This window comes from Cryptococcus neoformans, chromosome 7 (genome assembly GCF_000149385.1).
Source record: "Cryptococcus neoformans var. neoformans B-3501A chromosome 7, whole genome shotgun sequence".
In the NCBI taxonomy this organism is placed as follows: Eukaryota; Fungi; Basidiomycota; class Tremellomycetes; order Tremellales; family Cryptococcaceae; genus Cryptococcus; species Cryptococcus deneoformans.
Genome location: NC_009183.1, coordinates 1,084,050 through 1,104,049, shown reverse-complemented (window position 1 = coordinate 1,104,049; position 20,000 = coordinate 1,084,050). Strand labels below are relative to the sequence as shown.

General features: G+C 48.0%; 5 protein-coding genes across 5 annotated transcripts in view; 4 read left to right on the top strand and 1 right to left on the bottom strand.

The window, feature by feature from the left end:
- Positions 1-1,573: 1,573 nt before the first annotated feature.
- Positions 1,574-4,749, bottom strand: CNBG3680 (hypothetical protein; the record flags this gene model as incomplete). Its single annotated transcript, XM_769294.1, has 15 exons — positions 1,574-1,590; positions 1,650-1,670; positions 1,733-1,799; positions 1,859-2,026; positions 2,088-2,195; positions 2,255-2,349; positions 2,406-2,562; positions 2,620-2,805; positions 2,853-2,970; positions 3,021-3,163; positions 3,221-3,326; positions 3,387-3,910; positions 3,961-4,067; positions 4,115-4,173; positions 4,220-4,749. 15 exons carry the CDS (start codon positions 4,747-4,749, stop codon positions 1,574-1,576), a joined length of 2,406 nt encoding a protein of 801 aa, XP_774387.1.
- Positions 4,750-6,857: 2,108 nt separating this feature from the next.
- CNBG3670 (hypothetical protein) lies at positions 6,858-9,514 on the top strand (the record flags this gene model as incomplete). Its single annotated transcript, XM_769293.1, has 3 exons — positions 6,858-7,397; positions 7,454-7,822; positions 7,886-9,514. The coding sequence occupies 3 exons, from the start codon at positions 6,858-6,860 to the stop codon at positions 9,512-9,514; spliced, it is 2,538 nt and encodes an 845-aa protein (XP_774386.1).
- Positions 9,515-10,128: 614 nt separating this feature from the next.
- Positions 10,129-13,862, top strand: CNBG3660 (hypothetical protein; the record flags this gene model as incomplete). The annotated part of the gene is made up of 6 exons (XM_769292.1): positions 10,129-10,429; positions 10,559-11,904; positions 11,956-12,154; positions 12,204-13,014; positions 13,065-13,465; positions 13,522-13,862. 6 exons carry the CDS (start codon positions 10,129-10,131, stop codon positions 13,860-13,862), a joined length of 3,399 nt encoding a protein of 1,132 aa, XP_774385.1.
- A 1,452-nt stretch (positions 13,863-15,314) lies between these two features.
- CNBG3650 (hypothetical protein) lies at positions 15,315-19,072 on the top strand (the record flags this gene model as incomplete). Its single annotated transcript, XM_769291.1, has 4 exons — positions 15,315-15,647; positions 15,960-16,811; positions 16,860-17,578; positions 17,644-19,072. 4 exons carry the CDS (start codon positions 15,315-15,317, stop codon positions 19,070-19,072), a joined length of 3,333 nt encoding a protein of 1,110 aa, XP_774384.1.
- An 803-nt stretch (positions 19,073-19,875) lies between these two features.
- The window catches only part of CNBG3640 (hypothetical protein), a gene marked incomplete at both ends in the record, with an annotated part of 2,809 nt that continues 2,684 nt past the window's right edge, over positions 19,876-20,000 (top strand). Inside the window, 2 exons of the mRNA XM_769290.1 lie at positions 19,876-19,909; positions 19,977-20,000. The exon at positions 19,977-20,000 is cut by the window's right edge and continues 12 nt beyond it. Of these exons, the coding sequence (XP_774383.1) occupies positions 19,876-19,909; positions 19,977-20,000 (58 nt within the window). The remainder of the gene's footprint in view (positions 19,910-19,976) is intronic.

The window sequence follows — 20,000 nt, the reverse complement described above, 5'->3', positions numbered from 1 at the left end:
ACGTTCCACGGCTAACTTCGAGACCTGATTTTTGCTGGTGATAATGGATAAGTAGACACATGGGTTCTCGTGTCTAGTCTTGGAAACCAGATCTGGTGGAAATGGCGGTGCCGGCCGAGGCGGTAGTAGATGAGCGGGGAATGCACGTATTGAGAGCCCCGGTGATCGATAGATAGGAGTTTTGGTTGCGAATATCTTAGGCAACGCAGTTTCCATGTCGATGCCTATGGACACGACCTGTTTACAGACCAGTAAGTCTTTGAACCCAATTTAGTACTCGATTTATTCCAATACTTACTCGTTTACCCTTCGCTTTCTCTTCCCATGACGAAGATATTCTTGTTGCTGGTCTAAGCTTCCCCTCTGGAGGTCTCCTCGTCTTCATCACATCCCATGAAACCTCTCGTCTATTTACGCCTGTGTTGTCACTCTTGACTCTATGTACTGGTCTATCTGTCTTGTCTAATAAATTCAATCCTTTACCCTCCTGTTGTTCCCACGTTGAGTCATTTTGTAGATACCGCATCATCTCATTCGTAGCTCCTCGCAGCTTGGGCGTTATATCTGGCATTGACCGTGTGCGAGACCTCATTCCAATCCCAGCACCCCTGGGTTTTGTCTTTTCAACAGCAATGGCGGATGACGACAATGGAGGGCCTCCAGCTTTGCAAGGAGTTTGACAATGACAAGTGGTACAGAAGTCACGAACTGCACAAAGGGACGATGGATCAGCCATGAGTTTGCAAGCGCTGACGATATCGGTTGTGATGACAGACGAGTACATACTGCGCTGGCTCTTGACTGCCCTAAATAACACGGTAGGAAACGACATTTTGTTCGTTCCGGCCTGCGATAGGAAACGGTTAACAACTCTATATATACACCTGGTGTCTTATCGGACGGCAGACGAGCTATGCAGCGGAGCATCCATGTCAAATGTTCGCCGCAACGGACGAAAACATTTCGCTGGTGTTATGTTTCAGGTCACGTGACATTCTCTTTCACCGTCAGCCCGCCCCAAACGAACTTGCAACAAGTAATTTTTAAGTTAACGTAGTAAGCAGTTCAACTAAACAACGAATGATAATCATCTTTTCAACAACCATCCATGCATCAGCACATGCGAAAGCATGTGTTACTTTGATAGCTAACGGTGAATCCGCTTGATTGGAGGAGTGGAGCCGCCTACGGGATGTATATATAAATAAATAAACAGGTAGTTATGACCTGTTGCTGAGTCAAGTGCTGAGTTGTTATTTAAGCGATGGGACGCGACGAAGTCGAACGGACTCTCCGATATCGGAAGCCACCACCGCCATTCACGGTTCATCGTTCATGTTTCGCTCTCATGCTCGTACAGCACAATCGTAGATTCGCTCATGTACATTTAATACACACTTATCGCATTTGATTATAGAAAGTGTTCCGAGTTGTATAAGACAAATTTATGAAAGAGTGACGTTTGAAAAAATAATGGATGACAACTAATTTTACAGACCTTTACGCCCTTCCTTTATTTTCCTTTTACATGTTCCTTTTATCAGCTTTCGAAAATGGTTACAAAGTCCTTGCTTTATACAATAGATTCAGCTGTAAGGCGGAAATGGTCAGCTTGATACAGTACCTGCCGCGAAAGTGCTGTTATTTACTGTTATTGAATGGATTTTGGGCTGAACAACGAAATAGACTGGTTAACAAAGTCCAAAAATGGAAGATTGAAGCTTCGACTCACGGTCATAAGGGAATTTGCGAACGGAAACATCACCGTCGTAAGTGTAAGGGTCCCAAGTGATTTGAGACTTTCATCACATATTAACTTCCGACGCCACATTCCAATATACGAGTGGTGAATACTCACGAAGTCGAGCTCTCCGGTAGCGGCTTGGCTAGCCCAAGAGTACACATCTGTAGTAGAGTTGACATTATAATCGATACGAATCTGCTGGGTAGCCTGGCGGGAGGGGTCGGAGAGAAGGTAGTTGTGAGGGAGGATCATCATACCGCTCTGGGCGGTCGAAAATACAGTCTGTATGGAAATGAGTGTCTCGGTTTGAGTGGAGATAAAAATGGGAGTGAACTATACTAACATTGGGCAAATCTCCAGTATGAGGGACATGGTGCATACCCAAGTTGAAGTACATAACAATGTCCTCCTGCTCGATGTCTTCTCCGTCAAAATATTTGCTAAAATCGATCTAGCATGTCGTAATTTAGTACCGCTATTCCACATCACAGAGAGAACCCAAAGACAAACCATGGGGTGCTGGGTGTCATAGTCATTCCAAGCGTTGGACGCCCTTAACTCGGAGTCCTTGCGCTTGAGGACATAGTACTGGTGAGTAGCAAAACCTATAATATAAAACATGTCAGCACCATGAAATGATTGATAACCGTCTATGACTAACCTTGAGAGTTGAAAAGGTTGCTCGAGTTGGTAATAGTCAAATGCATACCGGATCCACCTCGACTCGGCATAATCTTGTAACCCTTGGGCTCTCCGTACTTGTTGGGAGCATCCTTGTTAACAATAACAACTTGCTCCTGACCGTTGTGAGACCAGTTCTATGGAGAACTTTCATTAGCAATCCAAATCTAAAACAGTTAACGAAGTAGACATACCATCTTGCCCTCATCCTCATTGGTAATCTCTTTCCTAACCAAGTGCATAGTAGAGCGAGTAAGGTTGTTCCACTTGTACTTGATTTCCTTCGGCTCGACGATGTGCTTCACCAAAGTGTTCTCAACACCGGCGATGTCAAAGTCCACCTTGAAGTTGAGGACATGGTCGTGCATCGAACCAGAAAGCTTTTGTTTTGTCAACCCTGTTCGATTTGTGAACGTACAAGACCTACAGAGTCGTGAATCTGATAGCCATATTCGGTATTGTTGGCGTAGAAAGCAGACTGAATGTAACCAGAAGCTCGCACGACAGTCTCAATGGTGCCGTCCAAATAGAAGTTGTAATCGAAGCTGAAACCCAGAATCAGCCATTAACTCTCCATTTAACAGAGTCAACTCACTTGTAATCGTAGTTACCAACAGTACTAATACTTCTCAGAGTCAAAGCAATGTTCTTAGTGGCGGAGACATAATTCATATTCGAGTGACGCTGGATAGGGTAGTTTTGGTCGGCCTCAAAGATGGAGATGCCACATCGGTGAGACTGAACGGTGGCTTGTTAGTAACTCCTTTCAAAAAGCCAAATGAATTATGTATTCACAGTAGAGAGTTCGGCAGCGTGGAAGCTAGTGTTCATGCAGTAGGCGTAGAGAGGCATGTCGAAACCCGGAACTTGGGAGAACGCATAAGGACCGAAGCCGTAATAGCTGTACAGAGATTTCAGTCAAACACAAATTCTTGCGGGCATATTCTTTACTGTCACTCACGTGTCAAGGTAGGCAGTCCCAGACTGGACAGGGTCATTACCAGCGTAATGAGCAATAGCCTCCTGAAGACCAAGCTCATAGATAATTCGCTCGCCCTTGAACTTGACGTCATACAACCTCATACCGGTGTCTCGGGTAAAGGTAAGGTAAAATGAAAAATCCATCCACTCAACATATTTGTTATCCTCGTCAACTTTAAACCTTTGACCACCAGGTTGGACGTTCATAGGAGGAGCTTCAGTCTCGAACGGCATGACGTCGCCCGTTTGGTCTGTGCCGATCCAGTCGCCAGAGTAATTGGGAGTGAACTTTTTGAAACCAGGCTTCCGCCAAGCAGCTCGGAATTCATCGACAGAGGTGTAGTAATCGTCTCCGTAAAGGATACCCATAAGGGCCCACTTGGACCTGTCCCGACCAGTGATATCGGTCTGGATGTAGAGACCTTGAGGAAGAAGGGTCTCGCCGTCAAAGTTGATAGTGCTGTTCTCCATTTGCAAAGAATCGGGATAACGCCAGAAGCCAGCCTTTATAGAAATCAATTAGCCGTTCCAAGCGGGCACAGAAAGTTGCGTACCCAGTAAATGACACGGTCGTTACCATTCTCGTCGGGTTGATGCCAGAGAGGGTCGATACCCCAGATGTCAAAGGTGTCGGCAAGGTCGTCGGCAGTGTCAATCGTAGCTTTACACAAGTCAGAGTGCTTCGTCAATATATGAGGGAAGGCTCACCGTTGAGAATGTCGGAGATGATATCCTTCATTGACATAGCAATATCGGAAAGGAACTCGCTGTCACAAAATCAGCACGGATCTCCACGAACTGGTCTATATTTACGAATTGTCATCCATATCATAGACCCTGATCTTGGCGTCGGGCGCATGGGTACCGTAAGTGTACGGGTAGTAAATGGTGACTTCAGAAACCGGCAGAGGACCGACGACCAAGTCTTGAGCGTAGGGCTCTTCAGTCGCACCACAGAGCAGACTGGCGATACCCCAACGTTCAGGCTTGGTACCATTTCCGTCCATATAAGACAGAGCCTCAGTTTTGTTTGGGGGCAAGAGGTCAACAACAGTAATGGTATTGTCCCAATCTCCAGCGTCATTCACGGCTGTCAAATTGAGTTCGGTCTGGCTGTGGAGGAAGGCAATGATACCGGCAGCCTCATCATTAGAGAGGAAGTTCCAGATGTTGTCCTTGGGGGCAGAGGTAGTCGGAGAGGACGCACTGGCGTCAACCTCATTGGTGACAATATCCCTACGATGAGGATGGTGATAATGACCCGGCTTCTTAACGTTGGAGATCTTAGGAGAGGGGACAGCAAAGGCAGTTCCCAACAGATACAAAAGAGCGATGGCCCTCATAATACAAAAGAGGTTAGAGGTTTAAGGTTAGTGAAAGAGGTTGGAGGGAAAAAGGGATGATGGGACAATGTCACTGGCAATTTCCTTGAAGGATAGGGATTCAAGAAGAGACGTGTAGGGGGGTATATAACCATTCAAGGGGGCCCGTCCTAACTCGGCTATTGTCAACCTTCTGTAATTACCGAAACAGAGAAATGAACCTCTCACTCTCCTCCCCTGCCCATGACACCTCACAAATATGAAAACCGCATGAACCGTTCAGGCAATTACTGACTTAGGACCGTAGGGTTCTTAAAGCCCCAGGTCGAAGGAACACGCTCGGGGGCCGGTGGTACAGTTTGAGTTCTTATCGTTGAATATTAATTGGTGCATGGTAGATTTGTTCCTGACACTTGAAGTGATCAGGCAGATTTATGAAGCGTTCTAGAAATAGAATAAAGAGGCTTACCATAAGCAACAAGGCGTTTGCCGGAAAAGGGAAAGCGAAAGAGAACCACAAAAAGGCGGGGCTCTTCAAATGAAATTGGTGAGGGTCTTGCCAAGAGATTGCAAGGGTTCCACTAGATTTTGGAAAGGCATGGAGACGACATTTGGGGTGATAACGAAGCTTACTTGTATGTTGTATGATTGGCTCCGTTCTGATGAATGAAAGGTTGCGATAAGAGAGTCGGACAAAGCCGACACTAATCATTCGTAGGACGACGGATACGGCGGGGATGAGGGACTCAAAAAAGAGAGATAAATTACAGAACAGGAATGCTGCTGTTACTAATAGCCTGCCTTTCTATGTGTGCCCGACTAGCGGCAATAAACGCAGGTACCCCACATGCCATAGACTGTTGATACTGGGAGGCCGGGAATGTTGATGCAAGAGTTGACCGTCGGAAAGAGGAAAAAGAGACGAGAAGACTGACGACGAGCGATAAGGGCCGGTGATGCAGTGAGAGCGAGAAGCCACACCGGAGGAGTTGATTACATAGTTCCTCCGCCGTTAATGAGCTACAAAGAGACGGAGTTTTGAGAGCTCTCCATTCTTGCGTCGGTAATCTCGGCATTCCATCTGATCCCCTCGGTAGGGGGAGGTCCCATCTGTCGAGTCATTATGTGTTTTGTGCGTCGCAAACACATCGTTCGCAACGTTTCCTTCGAGAGCAGAACTGTAAGTGCTGGGTACCGGAATTTAATCAAACATGCTTAGATAAACTGCCTGTATTTTTATGATATACTCATGGAGATACAGCCGTTCCCGTGCTGTGAGTATGTTCCTGGTTTATGGCGAAGCGAGTAACACAACTGAATGATCAGTTGCAATTGGACTTTCAAGTCTGTGCCAACACATATTTTAAAGGGCAACAATGCACCCCCACTGTAATTTGGACTTGAATGATATCCGCTGACCATGCAAGGCCCATAATCGTCGGTAGTGTTTTACTGGGGTAATAATTCGGCCGGGCCGAGCTCACAATAATTGTTTTTTTTTTTGGCTTTTCTTCTGCGGCATATCGCATTGTATTATCAAGGCACGCCGCCACTATCAAGGCAGGCATTATTACGTGTACCGGACCCAGAACGTACGCATAACATGAAGTGGGGAAGGTTATGAAATGATGGGTATTGCTTGAAAGAACCAAACAGCGAGAAGTTTGAATAACGGAAAGGAAAGGAGTGGGTGGATTGATGAGATGGCAGGTATGAGTGTAGAGGAATACTTTGGAGTGGGAGGATATACAGCCTGATACCGGATGATTCGGGACAGAAGCTTACTTGATTGTGTCGTCTGCCTTGACTGTACCCCGCGAAGAAGGATCGTCCCATAGTCAACGTCTTAACCTTTCACTCACATCAATTTCATCGACAACATCAACATCAAACACATGATGACAGTTTACATCGTGTACATGCACCGATGACGGTTGGCATACATAATGCTTCTACATCACTTCCTCTTCAAGATATGTCATGGGGTCATCCCAAAGCACAAAAGACAGCAGGATCCGCCTTGATAGTTTCGAATGCCATCATAACGAACAGTGTTCTCTTTCAAGGAAATCAACTTAGAAACAGCAATCCACTTCATCCCTCAGTGTTACAGTTTCCTTGACTGAACCATGCCCAAAGCCCCACCAGAGGATCACAGGCCTATCAGAGCTTGTCTCTCGGCCCCCTATCCTCTCCCATTCATCATCACCACCCGCCACTCTGCCAGCCCTACTCCTTTAGGGAAGGCCCAGCATCCTTCCGCTTTTGAGAATACCCCGTTTTCTACTACTTGCGGGCCTTCAGGAGTCCGACTTCCTACGGAAGCACCCCCTCCGATTTCTCCTCCGAAAGAACCTGCGAACAACTTCTTCTGCTATGATTTCCCTACTGTTAACCTTGATTGGAAGGATATCGAGCCTCCATATCCTCCTATTCCATACCCTCCTCGTGATAACGAAGAGATCATCCGAAAGCGGGCACGTAGGCTCAGGCTTCTCAAGGAAGTGAAGGGCAATTCCGAGTCCAGCGAATGGGACATCATAACCAGATCTGGTGGCTCCTATGTGGGCAAAGACAAGGGAACAGTTGAAGATCTTGATGAAGAGATGCAGATGCTCAAGACCATAAACGAAATAGCCATGGTTCCTGTGGGAGGTGGGGATAACGTGGTAAGTGTCTCTTTCTGCCTACAGCTGTAATACTGTTAGACTGACGCATCCTCCAGGGCATTAATGGACCTTATGACACATCTAGTGGCAGGAACAATCTCCTTAGGTATGCTTTCCTAGCAACCGTCACCAAGGACGATTCAGTGTCACCTCCTTCCAAGGGCTCGCGAACAGCTACTCAGGCCTATCCGGTCCCTAATACTAGCCCTGAGGACCCTAAGACTAATGGAGGCCCCAACCTCATCCCCGTCTCCGTCCCCAGCAAAGCACAATCACTTTTGCCTGATGCGGACCATGACTTGTATGCAGAAAAGTCAATGCAAAAAGGTCCTGGTTGGGATGTAATCTCGGCAGCATCGAGCTTCTGTAATGAAGAGAGCAAAGCAGAGGAGGCGGACGAAGAATGTTATGATGAATCCCCTACTGTAAGTTTATTTTTTGCCGCGCCGTCTACCTACACGATGGCAAGAGGCTGACTAGCTATCCAGTCTGCTCGCCTCGTTACCCCTGCTGCTGCTTCGCGTAGGATTCATCGTCCACGTAAAGTCGCCAAAGCACTCTCTCTTGGACTGACCAATCAATCGCCCTCCACATATTTCCCTCCTCCCAAATTGCTACATCAAGCGCAGCAGTCTTCTATCGGAGATAGCGATATTACTAGTCGGCCAGCGCCACATGCTCTGTTTGATGCAATGGGGGGGTACGGGTCGGAATCTGGTAGCACGAGGACCGTTACCCAGATCAAAAGGGGCAGATGGAGCCGTATGGGGACAAGAAATGATGATCTGGATATGAGGAATCATGGAGTGACAACTGTGTTAAGTTCCTCTGGACAAGCTTACTTGGTTCAGCCAACCCATCAACCCCGCTCTCTAGACCTCTCAACACCCACATTCAACCCAACAAACCAGCTTGAACCCTCCTCAGCCCTCCAGCTAGGGGATGCGCAACAGTCTATGCTAGGATTTGAGCGTTTTTCATTCGGCCCCCTTGCACCTTTGCACCATCCTTCTAAGTTCCTGTCTGGACCTTCTTTTTCATCGGCCGAGAAGCGTTCCAATCGACGTCTCTCGCCAAACGAGCAGGAGCAATGGTCTTCACTGCAGCCCATATCTATTGACCCCCGCACCGCTGAGGCTTCTGGCGGTACCAGCTGGCCACATCCTCTTCCTGAGAGGGAGCAAGCACCCTCAAACGGGGGTACTTTAAGGCTGGCGTCTCTGGCTCCAGAGGGACAGGTGGATGTTCCCATGCCGACTGCTTCGACAGCTGCTCAGGGTATCAGCTTTGGTAAAACGTGTCATAACTTTTTGTTTCGGCGAAAAGAGGCCGCGAGAAGAAAGAAGGAAAGGATGAGAAAGATGGGGAAGGATAAAGACAAAGATAAGAGATTGAGACTTCTGATGCCTCCTCCCCCAGTCTCTATGCAGTTCCAACAGATGCATGCTCAGCAAGAAGCCTTAATGCGACAGCAGCAGGGCTACACACAGAATTTCCAATGGTTCAACGCACAGCCAATATGGGATGGAAACTCTCAACAATTCATGCAGCAACTTCCTCCTCAGACACAAATCCCACAAGGTTATCTCCATATTCAACCCAACTGGATGCCTGTACAGCAAATGCTGATGCAACCGGTACGACAATCCCAACAACTTCAATACTTCCCCTACCAACGGACAATTAAGGGTCAAACGTTGCAAGGCTACCCCCAAACTCTCGGTCAGATTCCTGTTCCTATTCGCTCCCTGGCAACCTCTCAAGAAGGCAGGCCACTCCGCAAGCGTCGACGCTCTTTATCCCCGTCCTCCGCTTATGATTTTCTACCCATTCATCGTCCCTCTTTTCAAGTGCCCGGAGCTCCCCAAGCTCACAATACACTTCTTCCTCCTTTGAAAATAATTTCTCGATTGGCTGGCCCCAGTTCGAAACTGACGAGGGCAACAAAGCATGATGATGAGCAAGAGAATGGTGGTGAATTATGGGACGCTGCTCTGCAGAATGGCGATGAGAGCATGGATGAAGAAGAGAGGAAGAGAATGAGAAGGGACAAGTGGGTGGAAGAAGAGAGAGACAGAATGAGAGCGATGAACAGGGAGAAATCAGCTTTTAATTGAAATCATTTTGTAGACCAATTAAGAATAAAGAGAGTGGAGGCAAAGTCAGATTCATAATGTGTGTAAATATGTTATCTACGGAAATGAAATATGAAGGCCTGTAATAATCATTACATGGCAAGGCGTATAGATGGGGGATAAATCCGTGTGCAACTGATTCGACAGAGCAGGAACAGCAATGATTGGATAATTGAGTAATTGTATTAGGAAGTCCAAAAAAAAGAGTTGGTAAATAAGGGATAGAGCACTGTTCCTGCTGTACTGGTACTGTAAATGTGCCTTAAATATTAATTAGAGTGTGAAGATGTAATCAAAGTTGCCTCAAATTGTAATGGCTATTAATAACTACTAATAACTATGCGTATCAAAAGCTAATCCAGATGTCGTAACTGCTTTTATAATCAAGCGTAAGTGCAGGAACGGGCCGGCTTTAGATCAGAGCAGGGACGCTAGAATGGGACTAATACCAGTTCCTCAGGTATGAACTTGCTATAGCTATGTATGATTAGATCCATACATTCTACCCTTTTACCCACTATAAGTAATGTTTTGACCTTCGAAATGTACGTTGCTATTTCACTTCCGTCAAACTTATTCGCACAGTGCCGAAGGCCATGGCGCCTTTCCAGCCTCCGTTGCGACTTCTGCTCCTCCCACTTCACAAACCTCGCTTCCTCGCCCTCCTCATCCTCCCACTTATTGTCCTACTGTATAAGAACCAACTCTCAAACCCACCAACGCTAAAAGCTAAAGTCAAAGAGGCTCATCAAGGTGGTTCATGGGAAGCACTAACGGATGTGGACGACGATTGGGGTACCCACGAGGGCATTTGGGGAGGTGATATAAAAGATTGGTTTGGCTGGAAGGACAAGGGCCGAACGTCTATCCTTATTACCGGTGGTGCTGGTCAGCTTGGTATGTCCACTTCGTTTCGACCTTTCATTTCTTTCACCGGTTGCTTTAGCCTGAATGCGTACACACACTGTTTCTGAACGATTTCCTTGATTACCGATCAGAACGAGCTGACATCCTGTATTTCCACAGGTCAGGCTCTTATACCACAGTTAATCAACAATTATACTGTCCACGTTCAAGATATTGTTCCTCGCCCTCCCTCTCTGCCCAGTTCAATCATTTATCACCGTTCGAGCAGCACCCCTCCTGCTGAGGCTTACAAATCGATCTTCGCCTCGAATACTTTTGATGGTGTCATACATCTCGCAGGCATATCTTTAGATGTCTGGTGCGCAGCCAAGGAGGACGAGTGCCATGAAGTCAACGTTGGGGGGACAAAAGCGTTGATGAATGAGGTCATTGCAGTTAACAACAAGCAGTTCAAGAGAGGAAAAATGTGGAAAAATGTTCGAGTGCCATGGGTAATCTTGGGATCGACAATGGAGGTATTTGGGCCTGAGGGGACCAATGAGGATTCTCCCAAACATCCAGCCTCTGCTCTCGGAAGAACGAAGATGGAGGCCGAACAAGTCTTCGAAGAGGCGATTTTGGACAGCCCAGATGAAGAAGGTATTCGAGGATTAATTCTTCGTTTCCCCGAGGTATACGGTTATCATTCTGCCTCCTCAATTCCAGAGGCATTCATCCCTTCCCTCCTCACTAACTCACTTACCTTTCTTCCTATTCAGTACTCTTCAAACCAAATCCCTTATGACTTACTTCACGCGGAAGACGCCATAATTGGTTTTGTCAAAGCTATCTCTTACATCAAAGGAACTCCGAGTGGTGATGTGTCCACCATCAACTTGATATCTGGACAACGCACACCAGAAAGAGATATCGTCGAGCTTGTACGCAAAGAAACAACTTCTATGTCTCCAGTCCGGGATATCGGGGATAATCGCAATCCCAACGCACATGAATATTTTCCCGCAAAAGCTGCCGAGATACTCGATTGGCGAGCCGAGATTACACCCCTTGTCGGTCTGGGCAAGGCCATTACCCAATTGACAGGGGACATCTCCACTTATTTCCGCTCCTATTTACACGAGCATTGCCCACCTTCAGCAGATTTTCCAGCTCCTGATGGTGATTTTGCTGTGCCTTTCATCGAGGACGAGCGTAATAAACCTCTATGGAAATTAGATGGCTGTACAGTGAACCTTGGCTTCAACCACGAAGGATGGCTTCATCATTTGAAATGTCATGACGGAAAACATTGCAACGTGGACGATGTCAAGGTGACTGCTTTGAATTGGAACCAGAGCACGTTTATCATCGAGAAAGTGGAGAAGAAGAAGAGAGAAAGGATCGTGAGGGTTATGTTAAAAGAGCAAAACGGAATGGGATACCTAGGAATGACACAGACAGAGGGCGAGGTTGGGCTTGAGCTTTACAAGGATCCCAAGGAAGGCCAAACGGTGTTCGACCTGGAGGTCAGTGGTCATTCGGTTAGATTAAGAAGCAAAGCTGACGCAATGTTTTAGGTCCGTCGGGATTCTTCAGACCTGAGACTTCTAGTGCCCGACTCGGAAATGCAGCTCCATGCCGTTTCTAATAAGACCGATGGCTCGACATGGTTCACTGTAGAGCCGATTACTCGATGGGTGGATCCTCACTTTGATATGCGTATCAGCGTTCTCTGCTGTCCATTTGAAGGTGACTGGCCGTTGCTCTTGGATGATTGTGAGTAGCACCCCGCAAGAGCTTGGACGTCATGCTGACTAGTTTGCAGATGAGTCTGCTGATGTTCGATTCGGTTCTACTGGCGAGATCCCTTTTGACTCCACACGTCGTTCACATCTCTGTACCAGAGCCGAGCAAGCTGTTCGATACAACTTCAAGCATCTATCCACAGCTCGTCAAGCTGTTAGTAAAGTCACGGGCACCGCCGGCCACGCCTTTTTCAACGAGACTGGTCCCAAGACAGACCCCCATCCTCATGCTTGGGCTCTCAAAGATCTTCCTCCTTGTTGGAACGACTGTGAAAGCCCGACGGTGTGTGTACAGACCGGGAACTGCAAATGTGTACAAGCGGATCACTGCAAACCTCGACGGGAGAATCCTTTGCTCAAAATCTATCCTTCCAACTCGCTTCACCCTGATGAAAACACCTCGCCTGTTGGCTCTCTTGATGGTCATTCTTCTGTACTTGCCCAGGCTGTGGAAGCCGTGGATTGGAAAGATGTTCTCCTTCCTGCAGCTCGAGCAGCCCTCGAAGCCCACCCGGACTTTGTCAAAGTTCATGTTGCCGATGGGTACAAGGGTCAAGAAGAGATAGAGGCAGCACCCTGTCATAGGCTCCAAGAAACGAGTTGCTTCTCGGCTGATAGCATAATGTACAAGTCGCTCCGTCACATCTCCGTCCCTGCTGACGAGGCGGAATTGGTGGTACTCCCTGTCTACCAGCAATGTACAGGCGTTCAATTCCTGCTGCATGATGCAATGCAGCATGCTTCAGAGACGATACCGGGAGTGAAAAACGAGGAGAAGACGGTGGCGCTCGTCCTGACTCACGACTGGGGAATCTGTATTGATTCTGTATGGTATGTGATCTGTGTCGGTTGCATGTGGTCCACGCTTACGCACGGTATAGGGATATTTGGTCTGCTAGGGATCAACACGCCTTCCACCCCGATAGGATTCTTAACAATGTTCTCGTTTGGTCCGTCATGGGCGATTACGACTCTCCATGCTACCGTCCTCATCAGGATGTAGTCGTTCCGGCTCGAACATGTCACACAAATACTCTTCGTGCAACATTCTCGAATGTCGGATCTATCAAGCCCATGGGAGAACGCTTGAATCTCCTTACATGGTCGGGGACGTACGAGGTGGCGGGGAAGAGTGAACGTATTCGTTTGACGTGCGGTAGAGGAGGAGCGGGCGATAGAGAACTGATCAAGGGAGGTGGGAAGCAAAGCAATTTCGCAAATGGGGATTATATGAATGATCTCAATAACGCGAGGTTCTGCCCTCAGCCTCGAGGTATCACCGGTAAGTTGTCCCGGTGCTGTTGTTTACACCCATTTTTCCGCTGACATGCTTCGCAGGCTGGTCTCCTCAAACAAACGATGCCATATATGCCGGTTGTATTCCCGTCTTCATCTCTGAAGGCACCCATTATCCCTTTGCTGATTTCTTGGACTGGTCCAAGTTGTCTGTCCGGGTTGCACCCACAGAACTGGACAAAATTGAAAAGATCCTTGCCGCCATCCCTCTTAGCAAGGTGGAAGAGCTGCAAGCCAATTTGGTCAGCATGAGAGAAGCGTTTTTGTACTCTGGCGATGAAAAGCCCGAGGAGGAGTTGGAAAGAAGAGGACCAATGTTCTTTGCGCTGCATGAGGCGGGGATGAGGATCAGAACTCGATACCCGGTCAAAGAAGAAGAGTAACGTTTATGAGGATTGACGAGGTCTGTCTGTTGTAAACATTAGGGTATAATAGAGAGTAGTAATGGCGATATTTATAGAGTCGTCTACTACCAGTGCTATAGTCGTTTCTTCTCCAGAAGGATCCACTTCACACTACACACACCGCCTTGCAATTGAAATTTTGCAATCAGAGTACAGAAAAAGTCCACTCGGAATCGCTGCCAACTGCGTGCCAAGGCACTGCAATACTAATAATTAGCTGAACCGGAACGGAAAAAAAGCTTGTTATGATAATCTCTGCCGATCCATATTAGTTGGGCGGCGTCGCACCACAGTTTGTTTTTTTTTATGTCAACGTGATATCAGAATGATATCCAAATGATATCCAAATGACATCCAAATGATATCCAAATGATATCCAAATGATATCCAAATGATATCCAAATGATATCCAAATGATATCCAAATGATATCCAAATGATATCCAAATGATATCCAAATGATATCCAAATGATATCCAAATGATATCCAAATGATATCAAAATGATATCAAAATGATATCAGCGAAAATGTCCCGATCTATGTGCGTTACCACTTCTCCATCCAGAACATCGTCTCTACTAAATAATCCTACTGTGCTTAACTAGGGCTACGTGCATAATTCAAAATTTCTCGAGTAGGCGTGGCACTTTCATCGTTTTTACTGCAGCCTGCTGGCATAATCGTCTTGTGACGTTGTCCTTCTTGTCGGTAATCACATTATTGGCACTGATCTGTGGGCTTGTGGCTGCTGTCAGCAAGTACTCGTACTGTTTTAGCTATTAGGCGCTAAACAATTCTCTAGTTGTGATTCTCGTTCCTTCCTCATCATCTTCTGTCAGGAATGTGATGCAGTACCATGCAGTACAGAAGATAATATAATCTGTCGACCAACGTCTACCTCTGGTTTCTGGTCCATCATTATTTCACCTAGGGTATCGGCAGCGGCGACATACCAGACAACACTAGTGAAGTAACGTGCGTACATACGTAGCTTCCCCTTCCAGCATGATCATCTTTATATCGCTTGCATCGCTTGCAACAGATGGAATGTGGATATAGACCGCATGATTGTAGCGAATGCAAACAATTATCGCCCACTGTTGTTGCTTTTTGCGTTTTTATGTGTTTGAAGACTTCCTTCCTGCAGCTTCCCCACTCGCCCTTCTTGTTTGTTGTTTTTCCGTGGTGAAAAATCAAGTTACGTAATAAACGCGTTCCAGGGCCACCGGCTTTTTGGTCTGTGGCCGTCCGTGACTCAGGGGCTGGAACGGCCGATCGGTTTCTGCGATTCCCAGCGAGATGTCAAGTCGTATGCAGAGCCATTAATAGTAGCTTTTGGCACATCGGATCTTGTGTAACTCGGCGAGTGATTCACCTCCACATTGGTGTACTACCTGGAACCAGAAGGAAAGGAGCGGCGCGTATATCATTATGTCGGGTACTCTGGACAACCACACCCGCACTAGCGGAACCGCCCCCACCTCTCTCCATCTCTCAGACTCCGTTGCCGCCAGAGACACCATGGCGGCCCCCACGCTCCCAGCCATCCCGCCCATATCTCCCCTCCCGCCGCCCTCGCCCTCCTCCTCCTTCTCCGGCCTCCACCGCCCGTCTTCCGCCCTTGCTGCGATCGCATACGCCAGCCCGTCAGGCAGTCTCACCACAGACCGCAGCTACCAGCGTCCTTTGGCTCATTCCCTCACCGTCCACATTCCGGCGCCCCTTACTCCCTCCCCGTCGGACATTGATCTGCCCCCGTCTCCCGTATTCAAAAATCCGCCCGGCATCGCGCGTCGTCGCACGGTCATCCAGTCCACCACCACTCACGAACCGAGCCCTGTCAACGTCTCAGACTCTACTACACCTCCTCGTGTCGCCTCCCCGGAGCCGATTGAGGACAAGCCTAGCTCGGTAGAACGCGGCTCGATCCTTATGCCAGAGCCACAACCTACGCCTGCACTCGAACAGAAGCCCAACAGTCCAAGACGGCTGGAAAAGAAACGCGCGTCCGCTGACCTCAAAAACTCATCGCCTTCGTCTCCCACCGCCAGACGATCATTGCCTCGACCGCCAAAGATGGAGTCTCATGTTGAGCCGACCTCTTCATCCGTTCCTGTCCGTACCCAGTCACAGTCGCAACCCTCTCCCCCGCCATCTTCAAGCTGGCCGCCTCTCAACGTGCTTCGAACTGAACCACCTGCTTCGTCACAGCCTATGCAACTTCCCGCACAGCATCAGCAGGTGCCGCCGACGTTCTATCATAAACATCAGCAAAATAAGTCTGCATCTAGCTTACCCGTCATTCCGGGAATAAGCGATGCAGGACCTTATCCGTCTTCCAATTCTATTCGCCAGCCTCAAGGCCCTCCCAAACCTCAGGTCCAGCAGCCTAAACCAAATCTCGGTTTGGGCCGCCCAACCGCCCCGCCAAATGGTGCAGGGTCAAGTCGAAATCTTCAGGAAGAGGTTTGTTTGGAATGTATGATGCGAGACCGGGATCTGGCAGACGTCGATGTACAGGGTGAAGACGTATGGGATCGCGAAAGTGATGCTGGGTTCATAGAGTTGGTACGGCGTGAAGAAGGCCTCTTAAGGTCTATGGGCAGCTTGGATTCTGCCGAGACCTCTGCAGCCCATGGAAAGTTTAGGAGTGTTATTGACATGGATGACACTTCGTCATCTGATGAATGCTCACAAAACGCGGGCAGCGATGGGCCGGAAACGAGGAGACATAGGGAGGAAGAGAGACATAGGAAGCAGGCAGTGAAAGCAAGGCACAAGGAAGCAGACTGGAGAGTTAGCAAAGAGGTTGGATGGAGAGGTTTCTCATGGGAGGAAGGGCAAGGTGGAGAAGGGTTGCCTGCTGGCTTCAGAGGAGGAAAGGGAGGACCTTTAACAGAGGAAGGTATAAAGTCAATTATGGCTAAAGTGAGTTGATTCATATTGACTTGGTGCACGACTAAACGGTTCTTGTAGTTCCCTTCTGCCTCAGCCCATAGATATCAAAAGTTGCAAGACTTTCTTCGAAACCAGTGGCTACTTGTGCTTGAGATTCGCGCCGAAGCTCAACGTCTAGGGCATTTTGCTTTCCCCGATGATCTTTCATGCGATTCTTCTCTTTCGAGCCACGAAGCCAGGTTTCCTACAGGGGCCACGTCCTCAGCTTCTTATAGTTATCGCCGCCCACTTCTCCCCGAACAAACTGGCGGCCTTCGACAAAGTCCATCATCACCAGCCAATCTTCTTGCTTCTCCTGTCGCGCCCATTGCAACTTCTAGATCTAATCCACAGAGACCTATGACACAATATCTCCCTCGGCGTGAACCTGCCAGGGAATTTCGTACTCCCAGAGGTTACGATTCAAGCAGTGTAGGCAAGAGGGGCCACTCAAAGAATACAAGTTCGACGAGCGCGCTCGAGCCATTGACTATCAATACCAATGTCAAAGGTACCGGTGACGATGGGAGGAGGATTGACGATGATGATCTTTGGACTCCGGATCAACCTCAAGGTCTCCGGCCATTCTCATTCGCCGTTAGAGCCGGTGCCGCTGCCGCGAGGGAGGGAAGTGAGGGGCATGGCAGCGTACGTGATGGATCCGGGCAGAGGAAAAGTCTATGGGGCCGATGGGGTGGAAGCGTTACGAGTTTCTTTGGTGGAAGTCAGGGTGGAAGCGGCAGCATGGTTGACATGCAGTAAGTCATTTCATTCCTCTTTTTATTCTTTCATGAAGAGGAAGGAGGCTAATATAGGTTCATAGCCTTGGTCTTGATAACGAGCGACGTAGCAGGGCTATATCACAGGTTTATCCTCGAGCAATTTCCCTTGCTTCTCCGACTAGACCTTCCTTCTTCAGTCGAGACTCTCGAGGGTCATCTGTTTTAGACCACGAGCCTCGCATGTCTCGGGTTATCAGCCAGTCACGCTTGTCACAAGTCCATACTGGCGGCGAAGGCGATATGGAAGATGATGGGAAGGCGGAGAAGAAGAAGGGTATCAAGGGATTCTTCAAAAAGATGAAGCCGAAAGGATCAAGGAAAAACTCCAAGGCGGAGTCTCCTAATTTGTCCAATTACCGCCAGTCTTCAAGTACCCAAGAATACAACCCTAGACCCTCCGCATCATCCGTACCCTCCGCGCCCGAGACACCTCTTGCCCTCCCGCCTCCGATTTCTGTCCTTGTCCGAGGTGGTGACCGCGGACACGCTCGAACCGGCAGTGGTTCGTCCAGCTCAATGTTGACCGATGGTCAAGAATCAGTTAGTAATCGACTTTCCGGCTCTCATCTCTATGGCTCTCGGTCGGTCTCCGCTCCATTTGGCAACACTTCCACTTCCGATGTGAGCATGGGTCAGTCCGCAAGCCCTGGGAGCTCAAAGTTTGCCACTACTACAAGCGCCGCGAAACGTGAAAGCTATGCGTCTGGTGGAAATCGGAGGAGCACCACTATCGGGGAGATGGGAGAGGACAGGCGAAGCGTCGTCGAGATCCTTTCTAATGCTAATGGTGCAAATGGTGATAGACTGATGTGCGACGAGCCTATGCCTGTGCGTCCCTGTGCAGCTCGACCTCATAACAAGACTAGCACTTCTCTCTCAGCATCTAGCCAGACTATGCTCGAGACTCCGCCCCCCATCAATTATAGTAACGCCAACGCATTCTTCAACCATCAACAACATATTAGATCTAGTAGTATTGACACTGGCGGCTCTCTTTCTCCCAACAGGTACAAGAACCTTCCCCCGCTACCACCTCCGGGATCGAATGACAACTTGCATATCGTCCATCCTAAAGGGTCCACTGCTTCCCCAGACTCCTTCTCGGCTGTTTTCCCAGACCAAGAATTGTCTCAAAACAAGGCTTCGTTCTACAGTTACCCGCAGCCCCAACCTGTAGCTCAACCAAGCTACCGGCAGTACCCCCAGCGTTTCCATCAACAGCAGCATTTTCAGCCCACTGTGTCATATGCCCCGGGCTACGGTTATGGTGGTCGAGCATCTCTTGATCAGAGAGGGTCGAGACCGAGGGTGGAGAAGCAGAGGGCTGTGCAAACAATGTACGGCCATCCAATGATGGGTATGGATGGTATGAACGGTATGGGCGGTACGGCAGAGGTTGGAGAGGTGGAGAAGAAGAAGAAAGGGTTGAAGAGCTTTTTCGGGGTGAACAAGGCCGGGAGGATGGCGTGAGCGGAAGAGGATGTAAAGGTCGGTGATGATGGACACTGGAGTGATGACTTCTTAGAACGATATGATTAGCCAGCACATATACCGATAATTTTAGTTTACTCCTTTACGTTTTTCTTTACGCAAATAATAGTGTTACACCAGCATTAGTATGATATCAAGATGATCATGAGATGATGAATGCTATACCTTATTTAGTTCGCTTTCTTACAGAGGGATATCGAAAATCTCAAGGACACACGCCGGTGTCCACATGATTGATTAAGTTGGAAATAAACTTGCCCACCGATTTGAAATGCATCACTGAATGGGCTTTTGCACCAAACCCGTTACTTCTTTTATAGCTGCAGCAGTTCAGAGAGTAATGCATGCACAACCACTCGCCTTGTTGCTTCCGCCACCGAATTCGAGTCGAAATAATCTTGTATCGTAAGGCATCGTTCGTTAATATAATAATATAAGGGTCCACACTCGTCTTTGACTTCGGGGCTTGACCGAAACACTCTTTTTATTTTGCAAAATGGAGCTCAAGAACATGTTAATCCGACTTTACGTAGAGAGGGTCCAATTGTTCAAATTTCTAACTCGACTAATAAGTTGTACGAGTACTCATAAGTAGCCTAATGCTTTTTGAATGAATGAAGGTAATAGCGGCGAAAGCCGCTCCAGAAAAAGAAATAAGTAATAAAGGAGGAATTTCTTTGTCGACGAGTCCGCACCAGCACCTTGTCCCCCCACGAGCTAGACTTGTTGTTGGTTTCTCTTCTTGACCTTTTTCTCTTTTCCCAAGCAAAAAACAATTCATCATGGCTGTCTCTCAATCTCATCCCAACATCGTCGGTACGCAATCTGCGAAATGCTTCTTATAAGGGACTTGGAAAAGTTGGAACTAATATGAATATTGCAGACGGCTGGTTCAGGGAGATCAACA